Source organism: Rhinolophus hipposideros (genome assembly GCF_964194185.1).
Source record: "Rhinolophus hipposideros genome assembly, chromosome: 7".
Lineage (NCBI taxonomy): Eukaryota > Metazoa > Chordata > Mammalia > Chiroptera > Rhinolophidae > Rhinolophus > Rhinolophus hipposideros.
This window is the reverse complement of record NC_138053.1, coordinates 65926215-65948503: the sequence shown is the minus strand read 5'-3', so window position 1 is coordinate 65948503 and position 22289 is coordinate 65926215. Positions and strand designations below refer to the sequence as shown.

The window sequence follows — 22289 nt, the reverse complement described above, 5'->3', positions numbered from 1 at the left end:
GAGTCATCTTGAGAATAAGTTCAAATATAAAAATGAAAATGAGTAATAAGATTCTACCAGACTGACTCTCCAGTGGGAACAAGTATAAAATCTGGACATAATATAAAAAGCAGTAAAGTTAACAACCTAGAGGAACAGACCAACCAATCAATGGATGAATTCATTGCAAGACACACATTACCAAATCAGACTAAAATAAATTCAACAGCCCTATATTTATAAAGAAATTAAACTTTTAATTAAAAATCTTCCCACAAAGAAAACCTCAGGCCCAGACGGCTTCATTTGTGAATTCTATCAAATATTAAGAGGAAGTAATACCAATCCTACACAAAAACTCTCAGAAAATTAAGGAGGTAACACGTCCCCATTAATTTCATGAAGCCATTTTATGGAGCTAATCAGTATTACCTTGATTCAAAACTAGACAAAAACATCACAGGAAAAGGACAGAGCTCATGATATATCACCTATGAACACAGACGCAAAAATGATTAACACAATGAATCCAGAAAACTCCAACGAATGCAAGGATGGTTTACCATCTGAAAAATCAATGAATAAAATCTACCATATTCATGGAAGAAAGAAAAAAAAATCACATGATCACCTGAATAGAAGGAGAAAAGGCATCTGAGAATGTTCAACATCCATTCATGACAAAAACTTTCAGCAAAATAGAAATAAAATATAAGAGAACTTTTTCAACTTGCAACTAACATCACATGCAATGGTGAAAGACAATACTTTCTCCCCTAAAATCAGGAATAATGAAAAGATGTTGGCCCTCACCACTTCTATTCAACACTGCACTGGAGGTCTTAGCCAGTACAGTAAGAAAAAAAACTAAAGCACAAAGATTGGAACAACCATCTTTACATGCAGGCAGCATGATTATGTATATAAAAAATCCTACGGAATCCAAAAAGCTATTAGAGTAAATGAATTCATCAAGGTCTCAGTATACAAGATCAATATATTTTTAAAAAATCAATGGCTAGAAAATAAAAAAAATTTACGTCCATTTACAGTAGTATAAAAAATACTTAGGAATAAGTTTAACATTAAGATGTGCAAGACCTCTCCACTGAAAACTACAAAACATTGCAAAAGGAAATCAAAACCCAGATAAATAAAGAGATTTACTATGTCCATGGGCCAAAAGACTCATGAACATGTGAACTCTGTTTCAGATTGCATTGTCCCCTAAATTAATCTATAGACTCAATAAAGTCCCAATAAAATTCTAGCAGGATTTAAAAAAAAATGGTATTGGTAAACTGATATTAAAATTTATGCAAAAAGGCAAAGAACTTAGCCAAAATAATTTTGGAAAAGAACATACTGGAGGAATCCCACGACTTGCTCGAGAGCCATAATAATCAAGAGTAGTATTTACATAAACAGATACACACATCAGTGGGACAAAACTGAGAGTCCAGGAATAGATCCAAACCTATAGGACAGCTGACCGTGACAAAGCACAATCAAGGCAATTCAGCGAAAAAAAGACAATCTTCTCAATAAACGCTGCTGGAGGGGCGGCCGGGTGGCTCAGGCTGCCAGAGCGCTGTGTGCCTAACGCCAAGGTTGCGGGTTCGATTCCCACACGGGCCAGTGAGCTGCGCCCTCTATAGCTCAGATGGTGAACAATGGCTCGACCTGGAGCTGAGCAGCTGGCGGCCAACATGAGTAGACGGCAGCCTCGGAGAGCTGCCATGAGCCGCCGTGGTCGACCAACAGCCGGCAACCGACTGCCTCCGCTGGTGGGGGGGGGCGTGCAATGCGCATACCGGTAATACCAACATGGGCCAGGGAGCTGTGTGCCCCACAACTAGACTGAGAACAACAGCTTGAATCGTAGTTGGACGGGGGGAGAGGGAGACAGGAGGGAGGAGGAGGAAGGAAAATAAATAAATGATGCTTGAATGACAAGACATCTATTGGAAAAAATGAACTTTGACCCTGACCTCATGCCATACACAAAAATTAATTCTAAAGAGCTCATAGACGTAGAGCTAAAATGATTAAACTTCTAGAGGAAAATGTAGAACATATTTGTGACAACTGGGCTAGGCAAAGATTTTTCAAACAAGACATAAAACACAAGAACTATAAAAAAAACTGATAAAATGAACTTCATCAAAATTAAGAACTTTTCCTTTTCTAAAGTCACAGTTAAGACAACAAAAAGGTAAGCCACAGACCAGAATTTGCAAAACATATATATGACAAAAATTTTGTAAACAGAATACATATATAAATAAGAACTCTTACAGCTCAATATTAACAAGACATACAATCCAATCTAAGAATCACTAAAAGATTTCAAAAGATACACCACAGAAGATATATAAGAGGCCCATGAAAAGATCCATTACTAGTTCTCAGGGAAATGGAAATTAAAACCACAATGAGAGCACTACACACGCAGGAGAAACAATGGCTAAAATGAAAAACCCTGACAGTACCAAGGGCTGGTGATGATATGGAACAACTGAGACTCTCACATTGCTGGTGGGAATACAAGATAGTACAGCCACACTGGAAAACGGTTTGACTGTTTCTTATGAAGTTAAATATGTACTTACCATATGACCCAACAATCCCACTAGTAGGTACTCAAAAAAAATGATAACATGACCACACAAAGATTTGTATGCGAATGTTCATAGCAACGTTATTTATAATAGCCAAAATGAAACAAACAACACGAACTTCCATACACAGATGTATGCAGGAACAAATTTTGACGTATCTATACTAGAGAATACTATTCAGCAATAAAAAGAAAAAAATCAGTATATGCAACAACATGGATGAATCTCAAAAACATGCTAAGGGAAGGATGTCATACACAAAAGCACAGTCACAGAGCAGGTATGATTGCCTGGGGTTGAGGGAGAGGATAGACTACAAAACAGAAGTGAGGGAACTTTTTAGGGTGATAAAAATACTCTCTATCTTGATTGTGATGGTAGTAATACATCTGTATAGAGTTACAAAATTCATCAAACTGTACACTTAAAATTTATGAATTTTACTGCATGTAAATTATAGCTCAATAAAGCTGGGTAAAAATGCAAAAATATGAATATGGGTACTTACAGATCTCGTTTATTAAAGCAGAACAATACTCCCAACAGGGTTGTCAATAGGAATGCTAAGCAAACAGGCACAACTATGGCTTCAATCTCTCCTTGAGCTAAATTGAAAAACAAGATAGGGGTAAGTAGGAAAATAACTACTGACAGATATGCTAAAGAAAAACAACGCAGCTTCCCAACCTGATTACAGGCACACCTCATTTTATTGTGCTTCGCTTTATTGGTCTTTGCAGATACAATTTTTTTTGAAGACCCTCCACCAGCAAAAAAATTATGACTCACTGAAGACTCAGATTATTGTTAGCATTTTTCAGCAATAAATTTTTTTGATTAAGATATGTGCAGTTTTTTTAGGCATAATGCTATTGTGCACTTAAAAGACTACAGGAGAAACATAATTTTCAATATGCACTGGGAAACCAAAACAATCGTGGGACTTCCTTTATTGCGATATTCACTTTACTGCGGTGGAACTGAACCTGCAATTTCTGAGGTATGCCTGTACTATTAAAAAAGATGAAATACCATCCTATTTCTTTTTACAGCCTTTTCAGACTTAAAGGCTGTTTTTCTTTGGCAAATCATATCCCAGCCACTTATGCCTTTATTCAGTTATCTGGCCACATAGTAAGCATAAAATACATATACGTATGTTGGCTGGGGGAATAAGATGATTAGTTCAGTTTATTGGATAATCTATCTGTTAAATTAGAGCTTTCATACTTAACCATTTATTACATTTATGATCTGCACTCAGCAGAGTATTAGCAAAAAGTTATCTTTGAGTTTTATGGGTACTGGGTAGAACTGGAAAAGCGGTAAAATAATCATAATAATTGAACTTCAAATGTTAACTTTCTACAGGGAATAAAAATGCAAACTTCAGATAATTTTCGAGAGTTATTTACTATTTTCGAGAAGATGATATCTCTCCTATAGGGCTAAGAATTTTAGGAGAATCTTAATAGGCACAGGAATGTCAAAGGAGGAATATTATCATCTAAAAAGCAATAAGCCTAAGATTGCTAAACACTACACGAATCTCCTATCTGCATTTAATGGAGGGCTTATTACTAATTGGCATAACTTATATTGGAGATATTTTTTAATAATTCGCCTTATGGTTGCTTCTGGTTAACTCCTCCAGTCCCCTTTTAATTAGTATTTTACAGGAAAAATGTATGAAAGTAACATTGCAGTCGCATGCTATTTACTTAATCTTTCCACCACACATATCTCTCTTTGTAAGTGACTTTCCATCCTATGAAACCTAACAGAAATCAAGAAATCAGATCAATGCTCAGGAATAAACTATAGGATGGCAAATATTAACTCTTGAATGCTAAGGTTCTCACATTTACGCCAAAATTCAGGCAGAACCTTCCCTTTATTCCTGCTAAACTTCTGCTTATTTTCATGCCTTGGACCTTCGCGCATGCTGCTCCAAGATGCCTTCTTCCTCCTCTTTCCACATCCTAACTTCAAGACTCAAGTACAGTCTCCTCCACAAAATCTTCTTTGAAAGTGAAACTCCACACCATACTGATATCTTTAAACTCCCACTTTATTTACTGTCTACGTGGCCCAAATGACTCTCCATTTTTTTGTTTACTTATGCCATATTTCAACTAAGCTGTAAGGTTCTTGGGAGCAAAGTCAATGCTATGTGAAGAAGCCATAATAGATCCATAATACAACAAACAATAGAGAAGTCAAGTGAAAAAAGCAGATAATGAAGTAATACTGATAATTATTATCTAATTTTGGAAAAAATGTATGCATAAAAAGACTAGGATATACCAATTATGTTAAGAGATGATTTGGATGAGGGATTTAGGAGTGACTTTTCTTCCTCTTTGTATTTTACTATATAGTCTAAATTCCGTATATTGAACATTACTTTTATAAACAGGATAATATTTAAAAGGTTATTTTTATTTTTCTGAAGATCATGGCACAAAGTTTTATTTCAAATATTTATTACATATATATTCTATTAACTGTCACTACAAATCTTATCCCAGAAACTATATTCATTATTGGCCATCACAGCAAAATTCTGGATCTTTTATTGTTTATTTTATGTAGTTGCTCATCCATTTACATATTCTCATTTAACAATCATTTAACCAACGAGGAATATGGAGCTAACTATCACTGAGTGTGTTGGTATTTGGCGGTGGGGATTACAAATATAATTGTAATAAAATAAGGTAATTTCTATAATGATTCAAAATATACTACGAACAAGAAAGAATTCTGCTTAAGTCTGCTTAAGGTAGGCCAAAGGAAAAGCAAAAACAAATGAAGCTGAGGACCTAACACAGGGCAAAGCACTGGGAAAGACAGAAAAAGATGAGAAGCTTAGGGTGAATGAAAGAGATTATGAAAGGACATGCACAAGCAATAATTAGAATGTATGATCAACATTACTTGATACTCAGCTTATGTGAGCCAAAAAAAAAAAAAAAGCTAAAAATCGACTAAAATTGGATCCAAATTTCTGGCTTTGGCCAGAGGTGGATAGTTGTGGCATGGAACAAAGAAAGATAAGTATGTATGGGAAAGAACGAGAGGATGGCTGAAGTCATGGATAGGAAGTAGACAGACTGAACTGGCAGATAAGAAAATAGAGTCAAGAAAAGGGCTCTGGAGAATACAAACCATTAAAAACAGAACAGAAAAGCAGACCAAAAAGGAAGTAGCCGAGAGGAAGAGACTCGAGAGTGCCATTTGAAATACAAAAAAAAAAAAAAAAAAGGTTAGAAGAACCAAGGGAAAAGGCAGTTCCAAGGGTGGAGAGGCCAACAGACTCAAATGCTGAGAAGTGTAGGAACAAATTATGAAGACTAAAAAGCATCCATTGGATATGACAACTAAGAGGTCTTCTATAAATGACATCAGAGAAGTTTCAGTGGAATGGTGGATTGGGAGCCTGGTTTCAGCAGGTTAAAGAGTGAGCTTGAGGGGGCGGCCAGATGGCTCAGTTGGTTAGAGCGCGAGCCCTGAATAACAGGGTTGCCGGTTCGATTCCCCAATGGGCCAGGGAGCTATGCCCTCCACAACTAGATTGAAGACAATGAGCTGCCGCTGAGCTACTGGAGGGGTGGCCAGATGGCTCAGCGCGAGCTCTCAACAAGGTTGCCAGTTCAATTCCTGTATGGGATGGTGGGCTGTACCCCTTAAAACTGAAGATTGAAAATGGCAACTGGACTTGGAGCTGAGCTGCATCCTCCATAACAAGACTGAAGGACAACTTGGAGCTGATGGGCCCTGGAGAAACATACTATTCCCCAATAAAAAAATTTATTAAAAAAAGAGGATGAGCTAGAGGTATGCAGGTAGAGAGTGCAAGGATAGACTAGTCTTTCCAGTAACCTGCCTATAAAAGGAAGGAACAAGAAGGAAAGAGACCACATCCAAGTTTTGCCAGTGGAAAAAAATGAACCCATATAGAAAGATACACAAATTCTTTTGGGATTTATTAGGGTATAGGTAGAATCAGTCAGAAACAGTTAAAGAAAACAACAAAAAACGTGAGGAAAACTATTTTCTATAGTTTAAAGAAAACAATTAAAACCAGATAAAAACACATAAATGTCATAATTTCTGAACACTTCATTTCTATGAATCCAAAGATGTACTTTTAACCAAATTTTAACATATAAATTAAGTCCATTTTTAGTCTGATTAAATTTTAAGAAGAGAAAGAAAAGGAAGCCTAAATGTCATTATTTCTTACCAAACTTTGGTGTAGTAAAAGTGAATTCTGGACCATCCATTCCACCTTCATCTGTGTATGCTGCCATACGTACCATATACAAAGTGTCACTAGTTAAAGAGGACAGTGTATATTCTGTGTGGGAAGAATCCACATTCACAGCTGGAACAAATCAATAATTATGCTTTATTCAACCATTCAGTGTTTTTGCTTCATACATTTGACTAAAAAGTACTAAAAAGAAATACTAAAAAGTACTAAATACTAAAAAGTACTAAAAAGAAATACTAAAAAGTACTAAAAAGAAATAAAAATATATTTTACCAGAAAACAACTTTCATAACTGAAATAATATCCTTTGTTTATAAGCACAACATAATACTTCTTTAATAGAACCATGAATGCAACCATAAGGCATATTCTCAGGTATCTCTTTTCTGAGGATAATATACTAAGATGTATAAGAGGTGAGACAATATTTGAAAGCTTAAGAAAAAAAGTCTGATTCTTATTAACTGATAGTTTTACCGGTTTCATTTCCAATGTTGGTTTTATAAAATATTGTGTAATTTCTGATAAATCCATTCTGAACATCAACAGGAAGCTGGTCCCACTCTAAGACAGCTTCATTTTTCCCCACTTTTTTTGTCCGAACAGTAGGTCCTTTGGAAGGTGCTGGAAGAGAATAAAGGTATTTGCTAACTGAAAATCATTAGAACTAAGTAAAATTTCATTATTATAAAGTTATTTGAACATAATGAGACATATCCTTATTTAAAAGGAATAAAATGTCTTTTTTAATACAAAGGTCAACATTTTTCAAAGAAAGTGAGTTTGGACTTACGAGCTTGTTTAAGGTATGCCTTTATAGATTGGGGGCTTCCTGGTCCATTGTCATACACTGGAGTAACTGTTATCAAATAACATTTGCTCTCTGCTAGGTTCCCTAAGGTAAGAATAGTAGATTAAGCATTGTTTTTTTCTATAACAAAAAAGCATAATTCCATAATTTATTTTTACATTATAATTTCATGATCACTAAACTTTTTTTTTAAACTGCAGTTTTTTAAGTAAGCATTGCCTTTTGTGTTACTGGATTCAAGCTTAATAAAGTAAAACTGTTTGTGAAAGTAAAAGGTTACTTTTATTGCCAATACTGTGGATAAAAAATTATATCGTCAGTAAAAGTAATGACTGCATTTATATTCAGGATTTATAAAACACTGATCTCAAATTATCCTGCGTCTTACTTCTAGTTTGACAATTTTTGTAAATCTTATCTAATTCTCTGGTAACTGCCTAATGAGCAAGATTCCACTAAGTAAGAGCTAGAGAAAGTACTAATGGCCCTGGTTTGTCAGGTAACTGGGGAAAAAAAACTTAGTGTTATTTCCCAGAAAGTAACACAACTTTAAAAGAAAAAAATAATCTTGAATACTTATTATAATCTCTCCAAATTAAGTTTTCTATTTCTTTAGCATACAATAGTAAATGTTTTCTTTTTATAAAGCATTTTATCTGTCCACATCAGAAAATAAGGTGTTACTCTGAAGTTTATACCTTCAACCGTAATTTATATTTCCTTAAGTATTATTCATGAAGTAATATATGCTCCGTTGCTATCTTTTTTTTAATTAAAGTTTATTGGTGTGACAGCTGTTAGTAGTTACATAAGTGTCAGGGGCAGTCCTGTAATCCATCATCTATATCTCACAGTGTGTGTTCACCACCCAGTCAGTTCTCCTTCCATCACCATATATTTGATCCCATTTACGCTCATTTACCACCCTCCTCCCTTACCCTCTGGTAACTATTAAACTATTATTGTCTATGTCTGAGTTTTTGTTTCTTCATTTGTTTGTCTTGTTCCTTTGTTGTTTTCAGTTTTATATACCACGTATCAGTGAAATCATAGGGTTCTCGACTTTTTCTCCATTGCCATCTTCAACAGAGTAATTTCACCTTTTCTTGATAACTCAATATTATCAATAAATGATTTTTTATATACTGCTGTAATACAGTGACGTTATCAGGGCTACTGATCCCTGTGCAACCTGAAGGTCTCCAGAGCCTATGCTGGGTTTTGTTAAAAAGCTGCTACTGTCTAGTTATTACCAATCTGTTTCCTCTCTAGTTCACCATGCTTTTAATTTGATAAGGTTGATAAACTAGACAGCTGAGTTTATTATTTAATTATAAAATTTATTATAAAATTGTAGTAAATAGTAGGCTAATGAGGGCCAAACACTCTATTTTATGAATAAAGCTTACAAACTTTACTTTGTTGGTATGGCATGTATGTCTGCTTAGAGCTTTTCTCTGATTAATCACATTATTCATAGCTGAATTCTATTTATCCTTCTTTACTAAAAAAACATATACAAGCTGAGTGTTTTTGTTTTCTCTTTAAAGCAGTTATAACACTTTAAAGCCACCTAATAAGTAGTACCTTAAAACACAGAGCAATCCATTTTGGAGCTCTATGATATCATTACTTCCTGTCCTTAATTAGTATTTCCAGTGAAAATACATAAGGAAATCTGAGTTCTAGGTATGTTTCCTCCATTCAACAGCTGTGAGAAGTTAGCAAGTCATCCAGATACTGTAGGAAAAGTATTTTCTCAGTGAAGGATAAGGCAGTTAAATTGGGTACAGAGAACATACAACTAGTTAGCAGGAAAGGTTATATTTCTGTCGTAGTTTACAGTTTTGTGATCAAAACAATACTGAAGTATACAGAGAAGATAGTGATATCCTACTTTGTCCATAAACAGATCCTGCAGTTAAGTGTGACTTGCTGAGAGTCACATATCTAGTAAACTAGATGTACTAGTAACTATGATAAACTGGAAGTCTTTTCAATGGACCATAATGCCTATAAAGCAGGAGAGAGTATATAGAAGAAGACTCTGTCTAAAGAGTTAAAAAAAGTGTATCAATTTAAATGTGTAAGTTAGGTATACCTCTTAAATAGGTGCGATGTACATTACCATCTTCTTGTTGCCAGTCTGGGACACAGGGTGATTTATCTGATAACACACACCACTCAAGTATGTATTTGTTTACGGATTCATTTGGAGCAGTCCATTCTACCCAAAGCATGTTATCTTTGGGAAATGCTTTAAGATCCGTTACGGGGCGAGCAGCTTTAAAACAAAGTTTGAATATCAATATGAAAAATATTTAAAAATTTGAAATTGTGATATTTTACATTCATTTTCATAACCATGTGATCTATCTTGCTTTCAGTTTTTGTAGCATATACTGGGGGAGCCAAAAAAATGTATACACAGTTTAAGAGATATCATCTATACTCAAGCAGTAGTTCACTGTAATCAGAAGTGTCTGGACGCTGATGGCAACCACTGTGAGTACCTCTTGTAATTGCAGAAGTCAAACGTGACTTGTATTCATCTTTTATTATCGGTATATATTGAGTATTGTAATTTTAATTCAGTTTTCCTTTCTAAAATGTGTGTACCTTTTTTTGGCACCTCTGTATTAACATGTATAAAAGCACTTTATTAAAATTTACAGGTAATCAATGTATTGAAACTTAAATTCTTCCTTTTCCAAAATTCTTCAAATGTTTTGTGTATGTAAATTGCAATTGTTCTTTGAAAGCGACAGATAATTAATATATTTAAGTCATAAAGTTCCCAAATCTTAAAAATGTGTTTTAAATAAACAGATAAATAATTAGAAAATGCTTATTAAGGAGCTTATAGCAAAGTTTAAGACAGCCATGTAAGGATGGAACAGATTATTTGGCTGCAGGCTGATTTGTAAAACTACGTCCATCACTGATACTGAGCAGACGGTCTTAGAATATTTGTTTTCTACAGGTACCCTGTCCATACCTAACTACCTTTTCCAACCCATCAATCAACCCCCATCTCGCAGAAACAAACCTTGAAAGTCATAGGCAGGGATAGTTAAAACAGATGCATCTGATTTGCCAACCAGATTTCTTGCTGTCAGAGTTGCTATATAGTGATCATTTGTGAGATTTACTGTCAGTTTTGTGTCATTAACTGTGTAATTTTGTAAATGTGATTTCCATCTTTTTAGAGTCACTTCATAATCCAAAATTTTTCCATTGGCTTCAAAAGGAGGCAATGTCTGTAATAAAATATTTTAAAAATGTATTTCATAAATCTTGAATAATCATTATTTCTTCATGTTCATCAATTCTATTAGGTCAAATCTCTAAATATTTATTGAAAGGGATTGGCAATCTCATTATGAACTCACTACTAAAGTAAAACTATTACTGAATTAAGAGTAAAAGCATGACTTCAACTAAGAGGAAAGTAGCATCATTTTGTTAGCTTTTAATTCTGTATACAATTATGCACTGTAGCTATTTGGGCCTAAATTATTTTATGCCTGTGTATTTTTCTCTACCTGTTTTCAGAATGATTCATCATGGACATTTATGGAGGGCACAATAATTTTTATTTCCTGTTAATGGCATACATTTTGATTAACCCAAAGTATTATTTCTTGAGGCACTCAGAAAAGTTCAACAGAAAACAAGGTCCACTTCCTACAGAACTTTCATAGAACTGTGCTCAAGTATCTATGAGGTATTACCTGCAATTTATGAACCTGACATCTGGATAGTATATATAAAGTTTTGTATTTCTATTTATTAAAAATAGTTGTCAAATGCTTTGCAGATATTAATATGAATAAAAATTTAAGTTAAAAGAACTCCACTCATACAATATAAAATGTATTTACGTAAGAGATAAAAGAACCATACATTATGTGATTTTTTTACCTTCCATATGAGTTGTACAGGTCTACAGCCATGAGTATGGGATGGCTCCATCTTATACCAGAAACTTGGTGCCTTGGATGGTCCTAAAGAAATGACATAAACTCTTTAAAATGAAAGTGTTCATTATAACAGTAAAATAAAATTCTGGAAATTATTCTCTTAGTTTTTAATATTCTTGCTCTCCTATCACATGGTGTCTTTCTTTATACCAGCATTTTTCCAACCCAGCATGATATGTCTGGGTCTTCCTTTAGCCAGGGTGATAGCGTGATGATTTAAATTATATCGGACTCTTTTGTAATCTTAAAATTGTAAAGTGACAAATATATCCTAAGATGCATCACTATTTTTTTTAATTAGCTTCAGTTGTACAAAACAACCTAATGATTAGACATTTACACCCCTCACAAAGTGTTAACTCCCCCAATCTGTTACCCCTCTTACACGTGTATAACTGTTACTATACCACTGACTACATTCCCTGTGCTGTACTTTACATCCCATGACTATATATGCATCACTATTTCTTATTGCTAAAAATAAAATTGAAAAATCTTATTTAAATATATGCTTAAAACCCCTATATGTATAAATATAAGAATATAAAACAAACTTAAACAAATGGAGTAAATATAGTATAAGTTTATTACCTTATGTTGGGATGATTCAGTATAATAGGATATAATACAAATTAATTCACAAGACTGTTGTGATAATCACCAACCATGTCAAAAAAAGCACTTTATAAACAAAGTATCAAATGCTAGTAATTAGGTTTTTAAAATTCCTGTAGGATCAACTGATTTAAAAAAAAATTATAAATATAATTGCAAAATACGGTATTCAATAGAATTTAAAAAGGGATCTGAATAAAATCTAAGCAGTGGTGTGCTGATCATGAATAGAAGAGGTAATTATAGCTGATAAAACAGAGAAAAGAGCAACGGCAGACTAGCAGGCGGGGGGGAAAGGCTGCTGATGCAGGGGGTTCAAACAGATAAATTCGTTAAGTACAAAAATACCCGAGTAAAGAATATGAAATTATAAAGAAAATTTTATGGGCTAGAAATAATATAAAGTGAACCAACCTACAGGCTTCATTCACTAAGTTAATAGTTCATTAACTTTTTGGGTTCCAGTTGCTCTCATTCATTTGACAAAGGTTATGTACCATCTCCCCAGAAAATGCACAGAGGCGCTAACTAGCATATTTTGTCTACATTTTAAAGCAATTCAGGAACTCGCCCAGACTGGCCCAGATACTTTTAAAAAGGCCTCTAGAATCCAGTTTAAGTATTCCTGGCCAAGACAAAAGAATCCAGTTGAGGACCCCCAAACCAGCAATAGCAGGATTCCTTTCTTTCCTAGTATTTATGAGAATGAGAAAAAATTCTTAGTGGAGAAAGAGTACTTTACTTTTCGCCTTTGACATTCTCAATTCACTATCTAAACCTCTAGTAAAGCTGGAAGTGAAGGGATATGGGCAGTTAGAAGAAGTTTTAAAGCCATGATTGCTGCCACTGCCTCCTAAAGGGTGAAGATTATGACAGGAAAATGTTCAAAAAGAAAAATCTACATGCTATAGGACCATTAGTTCTTGATGGCTACAGAAGAAATTAGTAATGTTAGCTGCTTTGGAGAGGGAATCTTTCTTGAAACTGTACACCATTTTATGTATACGTTTTTAAATTGCATTATCATGGGGAAAAAAATGAAAATGAAAATCAACCAACCAACCAAAACTTAAGGATCTTTTTCCAGGGGTTTATCAAGTGTTGTTAGAAAAAAATGAATAAAAAACATAGCATAAATGTCTTTTTTGATGTAAGGGTTTGAGGTATATTTTGCTAGCTAGTGTGATTTTAATGATTCAGGATATGATTATCTAATTAGAGATAGCTATGGACCACTCTTCTTTAATAAAATGTCCTGGACCTATCAACTGTTAAGGCATCATACCAGGAGATTTTAGTTAATTAGGTATCAAATACATTCATACCATCAACAATGCACACTAAATTTGGTATCTTAAATGTCCTTAAAAATAAAAGTGTGAAGTCCTAGTTTGAATAAAATGATCACAATATAAGCAGTAAGGTCTATATTATTAAAAGCAGACAGAATTTAAGCCAGAATTCCAATAGCTTCATTTCTTTATATACTTATTTACTTACTATCTTCATATGTAATCCCACTTTCTTCTGCACTCCAGTCACTCCAGAATCCTTTACCATCTTCCTTCATACAGCGAATCCTAAAGACATATTCTGTAAAAGGTTTAAGGTCCTGGACAGTGAATGAAGATCGGGTGGATGCTGTATCTTCAGGAGGAATCTGAAAACAAAGCAAATCAACCAATAAAAAAACCCAATGGTATTTATCATAGGTCTTCCAAATTACATAAGATTAGAAATGAATTTAATGAAACAACACTAATAAATTAACTCAAGCTCTGGAGAGAAATAAATGCAAGTCAAAAATCAGTCAAAATCAAAGTTAATAGATTTGGGAAGTATGAAAATATCTTCTACTTAATTCTTTCTTTCTTCCTTTTCTTTATTTTTATTTCTTGCTTCCATAGGGCCTATAACACTCAGGGTCTCAGCAGGAAAAAAAAAAAGGCACATTCCAATTAGAACTTAATTCAAGGAGGGTTTACTAAAGGGAATATGGGCAGAATATAGTGAAACCTTAGATAGTGCAGTCAGCACTCTGGAGCTTACAGCTGTTACCACCCCTCAGCCCAAAAGGATGAGGGAAGGTACTAGAACCTGGAAGAAAAGGGTTAGAGAGGGTTAACTTGAGAGGAGTAGTGACCACAGGTTGAGAGACACTGGAAGTTCCAAGGAGGAAACGGGGAAAATAAATATGCTGATCTCACTTCTATCTCTCCTCTCTCTGGCCAGGCCCCTTCCTCCCATTAATCAAACTCAATAGGAAACTAGAGAAAATGGGAAACTACAGATGAAATCCATACAGGTCAGTATACAAGACAAGGAGCAGGGTGGAGAAGGATGTGGACAGGCAAACGGAAGACACACGTACCCAATCAAGAAAAAGGAAAGCTATCTCTGTAGATAAGCTTGGTTTTCAGGAAAAAAGAGACTACATATAGACAAATAACTACTTTCTTTCTACTACTCTGAGACTTTAATACTGGATACAAAATAGGTGTCAATCTTTTTTGTACCAATGAATTAAAACTCTGTATCAAAAGACATTTTGAAGAACTTCAGGTATGTATCCTCTCTTTACAACATGAAGCATTAATCCATTTTGGTTTACTGCTTTTTCTAATTGTATTCTGAGCCCTTTAGATAAGTGGAATGGAGAACAGAAATAGTAAGGTCATGGGCTCAATTTCCTTATGAGCTTATTACTGTAAACAGAGAAACAAAACAAAAGCATACCGTTAGTGATTAAATAGAGTTATAACAAAGAATAGTATCAGGATCTCAAAGCTATGGTGAGAAGACTTTTTAAAAAAGCTCCAAGTATTTTTCCTGACAGCATCATCTTTGGGTCACTGTCCCTTTCCTTTTCAGTCTTACAAGTTCCTCCACTTAATTTGCTTCTTATTATTTGTTAGTTTCACCTCCCATCAAAAATGCTATTCCCTATCACCCTGCATCACTTCCATATTTCACTTAAAAGCTACTATATTTAGCAAAACTTTTTTTTCTATCTAGAAGTCTTCCTATTTGCCCTTGCTTGAAACTGACCTAGAAGAGGTAGCAAGCAAAATATTTCACTTAAAACATTCAGAAAATGGTTGACACTTTTAGGTTAGAAGGTTACAAGAAAAACTATTTGAACAAACAGTAACTTTCAATTTACCTGGCTCCAAGTGGAAGCATCTTTGGTCCTATACTGAATGTCGTATTTCAGTTTCATAAAACTCTTAATACTTGAGTTGATCCACGTCAGTTTTAAGATACTAGACAGTTCCTCTGAGTTGCTGACTGATAAATTATGTGGTGGAAAGGGCTTCACTAAAGAATAAAATAAATCCTAATGTTTATCAACTTCTTACACAAACTCAAATATACTCTTTATATCTTCTTTCTTTCACAATATTCATTTATTCTCACTAAATGAACTGATGTCTCTGAAAACAATGCTATGCCATACTACGATAACGGAAAGGAAAAAGTTTCTAAAAAAACTTTTCCTTGTCAGTTTACTACATTTGTTAATCTTTTTAGGTTCAGATATCAAAACACAATTAAATACTTATAATACATAAAAATCTTTAAAAGCAATAAAAATGGAACATGTATACTATGATTACAATCCTGTAAAATGTGTGATAACTGAACAAATACCTGAAGATAATATTCACAGTAAAAATAGCTGTTACTGTGGTTGGATTATGGATATTTTTCTTTTTTCCAAATTTATTTTAATGTTATTGATAAAATGAATTTGTAAAATCACTAAGATAATAAAAATGCTTATTTTTACATTAATTAAAATCTTAAAAACTACTTTAATAAATTCTCAAATTCAGGTTTATAACTACCTTTATCTACAGGATCAAAATTGATATGATCTGATGCAACTTTCCCAAGTGCATTTTCTGCTTCTACCCAGACTTCAATGTTGACAAAATATACAGGAGAATAATCAACAGTGCATGAGGTAGGGTTGTCACGTTTTGTTTTACAATCATCAAACTTCTCTGTTGCCCTAAATACAAAAATGGAAGAATCGTTCATTAAAAAGATTTGAAAAAATTAAGAGTGAAAAAGGTTACCTGAAAAGACTTTGATGAAACCCAGATTATTATAATTTAGAATAAACAAGTTGATTCCCATAAGTTTGGAATAAACTGTTGATAACTAAAAACAAAATTTCTTAAAAACCTGCTTTTCTGTAAAACTGAGTTTAATTTGTATATTAAACACAAAAGTATTTTCAAATTTTACTCCAAGAATATTGCATTTAGAATGTTATGCTCTATCCCTGTTGACCCTTCTACAAAAATTATCTATTTCCTGTGGTCTGTATTTTGTCTATTTACTGTTTCTTTCCTTTTCTGAAACAGAATCCTTACTGTACCAGCAATGTTTTTAAGCACTGTATGCTTTTCTAAGCACAATATGCTTGAAGAAGATAGGAGGATGGGGATAAAAATTTCATCCCAGAAAGTTCTCTTAGCCTCTTTCCAGCTGAATCCAGGCAACCACTTTCTGACTTCTATCACTACAGAAAAGTTTCAAATGATGTTATTGCATTTTCTTACGTATGTTTTTTTCCCCCTCATTAGTTTGCTCATTTATTCTATTTTTTAAATTCCACATATAAATGAGATCATACGGCATTTGTCTTTCTCTGTCTGACTTATTTCACTTAGCATAATGTAAGTCTCTAGGACTTACATATGTTTAAATTATGTATCAATTAAGAATACCTATACATACACATTATTTTTTTAAATAGAAATGATAAATCAAAACCAAACCAAACCAAAATAGTTATAAAAGGAGGAAATAAGGTACAAAAGACAGGGAACTGAGACTTCTGTTGATATACCTTATTTTATAAATCTGACCTTTTGGATTAACTAGTTTATAATTTTAAGTAAATTCCTAAAAAGAGCAAAACGAAACATGAACTCTTGTACTGAGTTGGCGGGATAACACATAGAACTATTTCAAGTATCTTCAATATAGTAATTTAACTATATCTGTAGTGAAAGAAAAACAATCTTAAAATTATTTTTAGGATTTCACTGAAAAGGCCTAAAAACAATGACAAACCAGTAGCAGTAAGTTCCCCTACCACGCAAACTGTAGTCTGTAAATAATATTTCACACTAAATGGAACCGTGGCTAGCTACTAGGGAAGAGGTTAGTTTTAGGTCCAGGGCAAGAAATCTATCAAGATGAACCTGGAAAACCATGTCATATCAGAAACCAAGGAAGCTGATTATCAAAGACTAATGAAGCTGTGTCAAAAGGATGAGCCAATCTAAATAAGTTTCCACTAACCAAAGGTGGGACAGTTTAAGTATCAAGAAGAATGATAACCATAACGGATTGAAACACATAAAATATTTTAAAATATGAATTCATAATGAGGGGAAAACCCTCTCATTAACTACCTTTGTAAGATACCAGGAACCATTTCATTGTAAAACTGGTTAACAGAGGGGAATATTAACACCATTTTGTTTCTCTTATATGAACTGTACCTCAAAGTAACCAATAGTTGATAAAAGGAAGTTTCAAGTATTTCAGGTTAAAAACAAAAAGAGTACCACTACTATGCACCTCACATACAAATAATGATCACTGATAACTGCTGAAACCTTTAAGTAAAAAAATTTTTCGGAAGTAACATGGTTAAATCTCTAAAACATTCAGCTGAGTCATAAAAACCTTTCACAAAAGAGCAAATACTGTCTGATTCCATTTATATGACATTCTGGAAAAGGCAAAAATCTATAGTGAAGAAAAGCAGACAAGGAACTGCCTGGTGGGACAGGGTGGTGGCTGGGATTGACTAGTAAGGGGCAGGCGTGAACTTTCTGAGGGTGTTAGTAATGTCCTGTATCTTGTCGGGTTTGAGTTACACAGGTGTATGCACTAGTCAAAACTCACTGAATGATCCATTTAAGATATGTAAGTGCATGTTAAGATACACATAAATTTTACCTAAAAACAAAAACATACCTAGTTAATTATATCTAATTACTGCTGTATATGCTAAAATTTTAAGGGTGAGATACTAATGTCTGCAACTCACTTTGGAATGCATAAGAGATGGATTGATGGATGGAGAGAAGGAGGCATAAACAGATATGTGATAAAGCAAATATAGTAAAATGTTAATTGTAGAATCTAGGTGATGAGTATATGTAAGCCTTCACGGTAAAATTCTTTCACTGTTTATGTTTGAAAAAACTAATGGGGAATTTTATAATGAATGAATCAGGCTGACAACACCTGAAATCACTGCTCAGTCTTGGTACTGGAAAAACAATCAAACATTATGTGGTGGCTCCAGATATAAGTACACATCACTCCTATTATTTTTCAAAAAAAAACAAAAATAAAAGCTGAATTTGATCTCAAGTTTCTAGATCTAATAGCAATTTTTAGAAAATAAAGGGATAGAGGAATATGTTGAACAGTAAGTAACTGTTATTTTTAACAACTGTATTGCAAAGAAGAGAGAAGCAGATGGAACCTATGGTTAAGAGAAATTTACAAGACGTATCAATCTGCAATGTATGGAGATAATTTAGATCTTGATTTGAAGAAATGTAAAAAACACACATATATTTATGAGACATCTGGGAAAATCTGACTACTAACTAAAAATGTGACAATGTTAAAGTATTTTCAATTATATTTGGGTGTAATAATGGTATGTAGTTATGTTTTTTTTTTAAAGTGTCCTTAGAGACATGTACTAAAATATTTATGAGTGAGATGACTGAAGTTTTCTTTAAGACAATCTGGGGTGGAGTACATATAAAATAAGACTGGTCAAGAGCTGGTTATTATTGAAGCTGGAAGATGGGTACATGGGGATTTATTATACTATTCTTTCTACTTTTCTGGTTCAGATGTTCTAAAATAAAAGATTAAATAAAATGTTTAACAATTTGCCTTTAATATTATTGTATGACAAAATAAATATTCCAGCACAAATGACTAACTTAATTCAACATATGACAAACTTGAAATAACTTGCCACTCAGATTTTAAAGTGAAGTTTGTTTCCAGGTATGTTTCTCTTCCAGGATCCCACTGACATGTCATTTTCTCTCCTTCCTTCACAATGCAACTCAAATTCTGAGGTTTTTCTGGAGGCACTAAAAAAGAACAATTAGCAATTTTCAAAAAGCTTTATATATCCACAAATAACATGCAACTTAATACTACCCCAAGACATTTACAACCTAAATTAGAAAAAAGAAACTCAAGCCAAAAGTATGGATGTAATGAAAGAATGGTACCTAAAAAATTAATTTATTTAAACTCAAACGTCTTTTTAGACATTAATATACATTTTCTATCATAACTGTCACTAACTAGTATATTTCAAATTAATTTTCTACATAAGATCAATTTTCATTTATAACTGGATAACAATATCAACTGATTTCTCCATTAAGTGTATTTTGAAAAGTAAGATTTGTATGTTAGTAAGAGGCAACTAAATATAAGCAAAAATGATTCATTTATATGTCTCTTTCTATTGCCTTCCCAAACTCTCCTAGAAGAAAAGCAAATGGAAAAATTATAGTTTTGGGTTATCCACAAATTTGATAATCCACTATCAGATCATATTAAATTCACTTATTTACTTTGACAAAGAAGACTTTCTCCAGTACTTATTTGCCTTCTTCAGGTGGCTGCTTAATGTGCATTCTCTAGGCAATTAAGGAGTAGTCAAAGTTACTATGAATAAATATACAGATTTCAATTCAACAATACTCTTTCGGGGGTTTGTCGAAAGATTTTTCTAGAAAACTGACAGATACTTGGCTTTCAGGAAGATATAAAACTTGCGTTACTCTATGTTTTTTTGCATAATAGTAATGAAACTGTAGTTCCACTTCTAAGCTTATTTTTTTTAAATAAATATGTCCAAAAGTCACTGAGCCAACAAGTTACTGCATTTCATAAAGGCCAACATACAACATTAAAAATGTAATTCAACAGTCATGACAAAGTCTGAAATAAGACAAAAACAAAACTTACGGCCTGAAATTATTCTGATTCCATAAACGTTCTGATCAATCTGTCCAAATGTACGAATGTTGCAAGTGAGTTGAATATTTAATAAAGATATATCTGTAAAAGTGACACTAGACGCTGTTCTGTTTATGACAGTATATTGTTCATGAGGAACAGTAACATGGTTTGTTTTCCAGAAAATGTAATTAGCATTTACATGAAAATAATCCATACATTTTTCCTTTAGCACACAAACTGCAGTGAAATTAGAACCAAGTTGTACAACTGGAGATTCAGGGTTGATATAACCACATGGATCTAGAAGTTCACCTGAAAAGGAATGATAATAGAAAATATAAAAATGAACTGAATTTTTCTGGTACAAAATAATATTTTGTATCAATGCAGTCCCTTAATCTTCACTAAAATATCTCTAAAGAAACAGAAAAAGAAGCGAAAATTAATATGGTCAGAATTCAAAGCCAAAATTTGTAAAGAAATACTCAAATTATAAGGAAGATGGAGCTGGATTAAAAAAAAATAATAAAAAAAACCTATGCGAGCTTCAGCCCTTTTTATGATATTCTAAGTGCTTTAGAAAACACAGACAGCCTGCAGCATGATTCATTTGCTCCACCACCAATCCTGTTCCTCCATTCAGACCCAAGGTCTAAATAAAGCTCCCAGAAAACAGGCAGTGGTAGTCTCTACTCCTCTCCAGTCCTCAATGCTGCTGGGGGTGTGAATGAGGTCATGGAGGGAGAGTATACATTGTTCAAATATAAAAATTCAGACAAAAAAAGGAAATAGCAAGGGAACAAAAACTGGAATAAATAGAACAAGATGACCAAATATATTAGTTTTAACAGTAAGTGTATAGAGTAAAATCCCGTATTAAAAAATAAAAAATCATGCTGTATAAAAAATTAAACACAACTATATGCTTTAACTGTCACCTATTCCATATTGATGACATCTAAACCCCTATCCCTAGCTTTTTGTTTTCAACAGCTCCAAGACATATCCACCTGAGATAGTCCAATAGGTATTTAAAATGAGCATTTCTAAAACGATATGCATCACAGTCCCTTTCAAACTTATTTTTATTTCTCTATCTCTGCTAGTAGCACCATTCCCATCCAGTCATCCAGGCCAGATACACTGCAGTCACTTTCAACATCTCTAATTAGGCTCCTCCAACTTAACGATACTGCACTGAATCTTCTTGGTTCTACACTCGTAATATATATACCAACCCTATTTTGATTGCTAAAGCTCAGACCATCAGATTATATGACAGTCTGACCACCTTCCAGTTTATCCTACATACTTCTGCTAGAGTTACTATTCAAAAATTAGTATGCCATTTTCCTATTTTAAATTATTTAATGGCTACCTATACTCATCAAGGTAAAATTCCCAACTAGTTAACATGATTCCGTTCTCTTTCTCTAGCCTCACTGTCCAGAGTTTTAAGGTAGCTTTCCTTAGTGAATCCCATTTTCCAATGGGTTCTTGAGTGGTTGGCTACCCATCCTACTTGAGCTTGTTTTCTCACTTGGAAAACAAAGTTAATAATGGCTACCTTAAAGAATTTTTTGAGATTAGAAATTACTTATGTAAAACACCTCCTGCAATGCCTGGTATTCAATAGGCCTTCAATAAATGGTAGCATTATCATCATTATTATTAGTCTCCAGACAAAAGTAATCTTGCCACACTGATAGGATTTGAAAGGTTCCCTTACGGATGACTGGTTCCAGCAGTTAAGGTAAAACGCACAGAATGACAAATTATGAATCTGAGAAGAAACTTGGAGATAATTTACTTGAACTCCTTAATTTATAAAGAAACCTGAAATATTTTCATAGTCAACCTAAATTATCAACCAAACTCTTCCAAATCCCAACTTGGTTTCACACAAAGGATTAAAATACCTTAAAAAGCTAAATAGCTTTTCTTATTCTGTATCTCTCAAAGTA

At 33.5% G+C, this 22289-nt stretch overlaps 1 protein-coding gene across 3 annotated transcripts in view; it reads right to left on the bottom strand.

Annotated features, from left to right (window-relative positions):
- The window catches only part of IL6ST (interleukin 6 cytokine family signal transducer), a 51328-nt gene that overhangs the window by 6815 nt on the left and 22224 nt on the right, over positions 1-22289 (bottom strand). For all 3 annotated transcript variants that reach the window (XM_081054521.1, XM_081054523.1, XM_081054522.1), the window contains 12 exons: positions 20332-20637; positions 19319-19439; positions 16137-16303; positions 15452-15606; positions 13789-13948; positions 11615-11697; positions 10740-10950; positions 9792-9974; positions 7673-7774; positions 7357-7503; positions 6850-6990; positions 3109-3205 (listed from right to left, as the gene is read on the bottom strand). In XM_081054521.1, the coding sequence (XP_080910647.1) occupies positions 3109-3205; positions 6850-6990; positions 7357-7503; positions 7673-7774; positions 9792-9974; positions 10740-10950; positions 11615-11697; positions 13789-13948; positions 15452-15606; positions 16137-16303; positions 19319-19439; positions 20332-20637 (1873 nt within the window). The remainder of the gene's footprint in view (positions 1-3108; positions 3206-6849; positions 6991-7356; positions 7504-7672; positions 7775-9791; positions 9975-10739; positions 10951-11614; positions 11698-13788; positions 13949-15451; positions 15607-16136; positions 16304-19318; positions 19440-20331; positions 20638-22289) is intronic.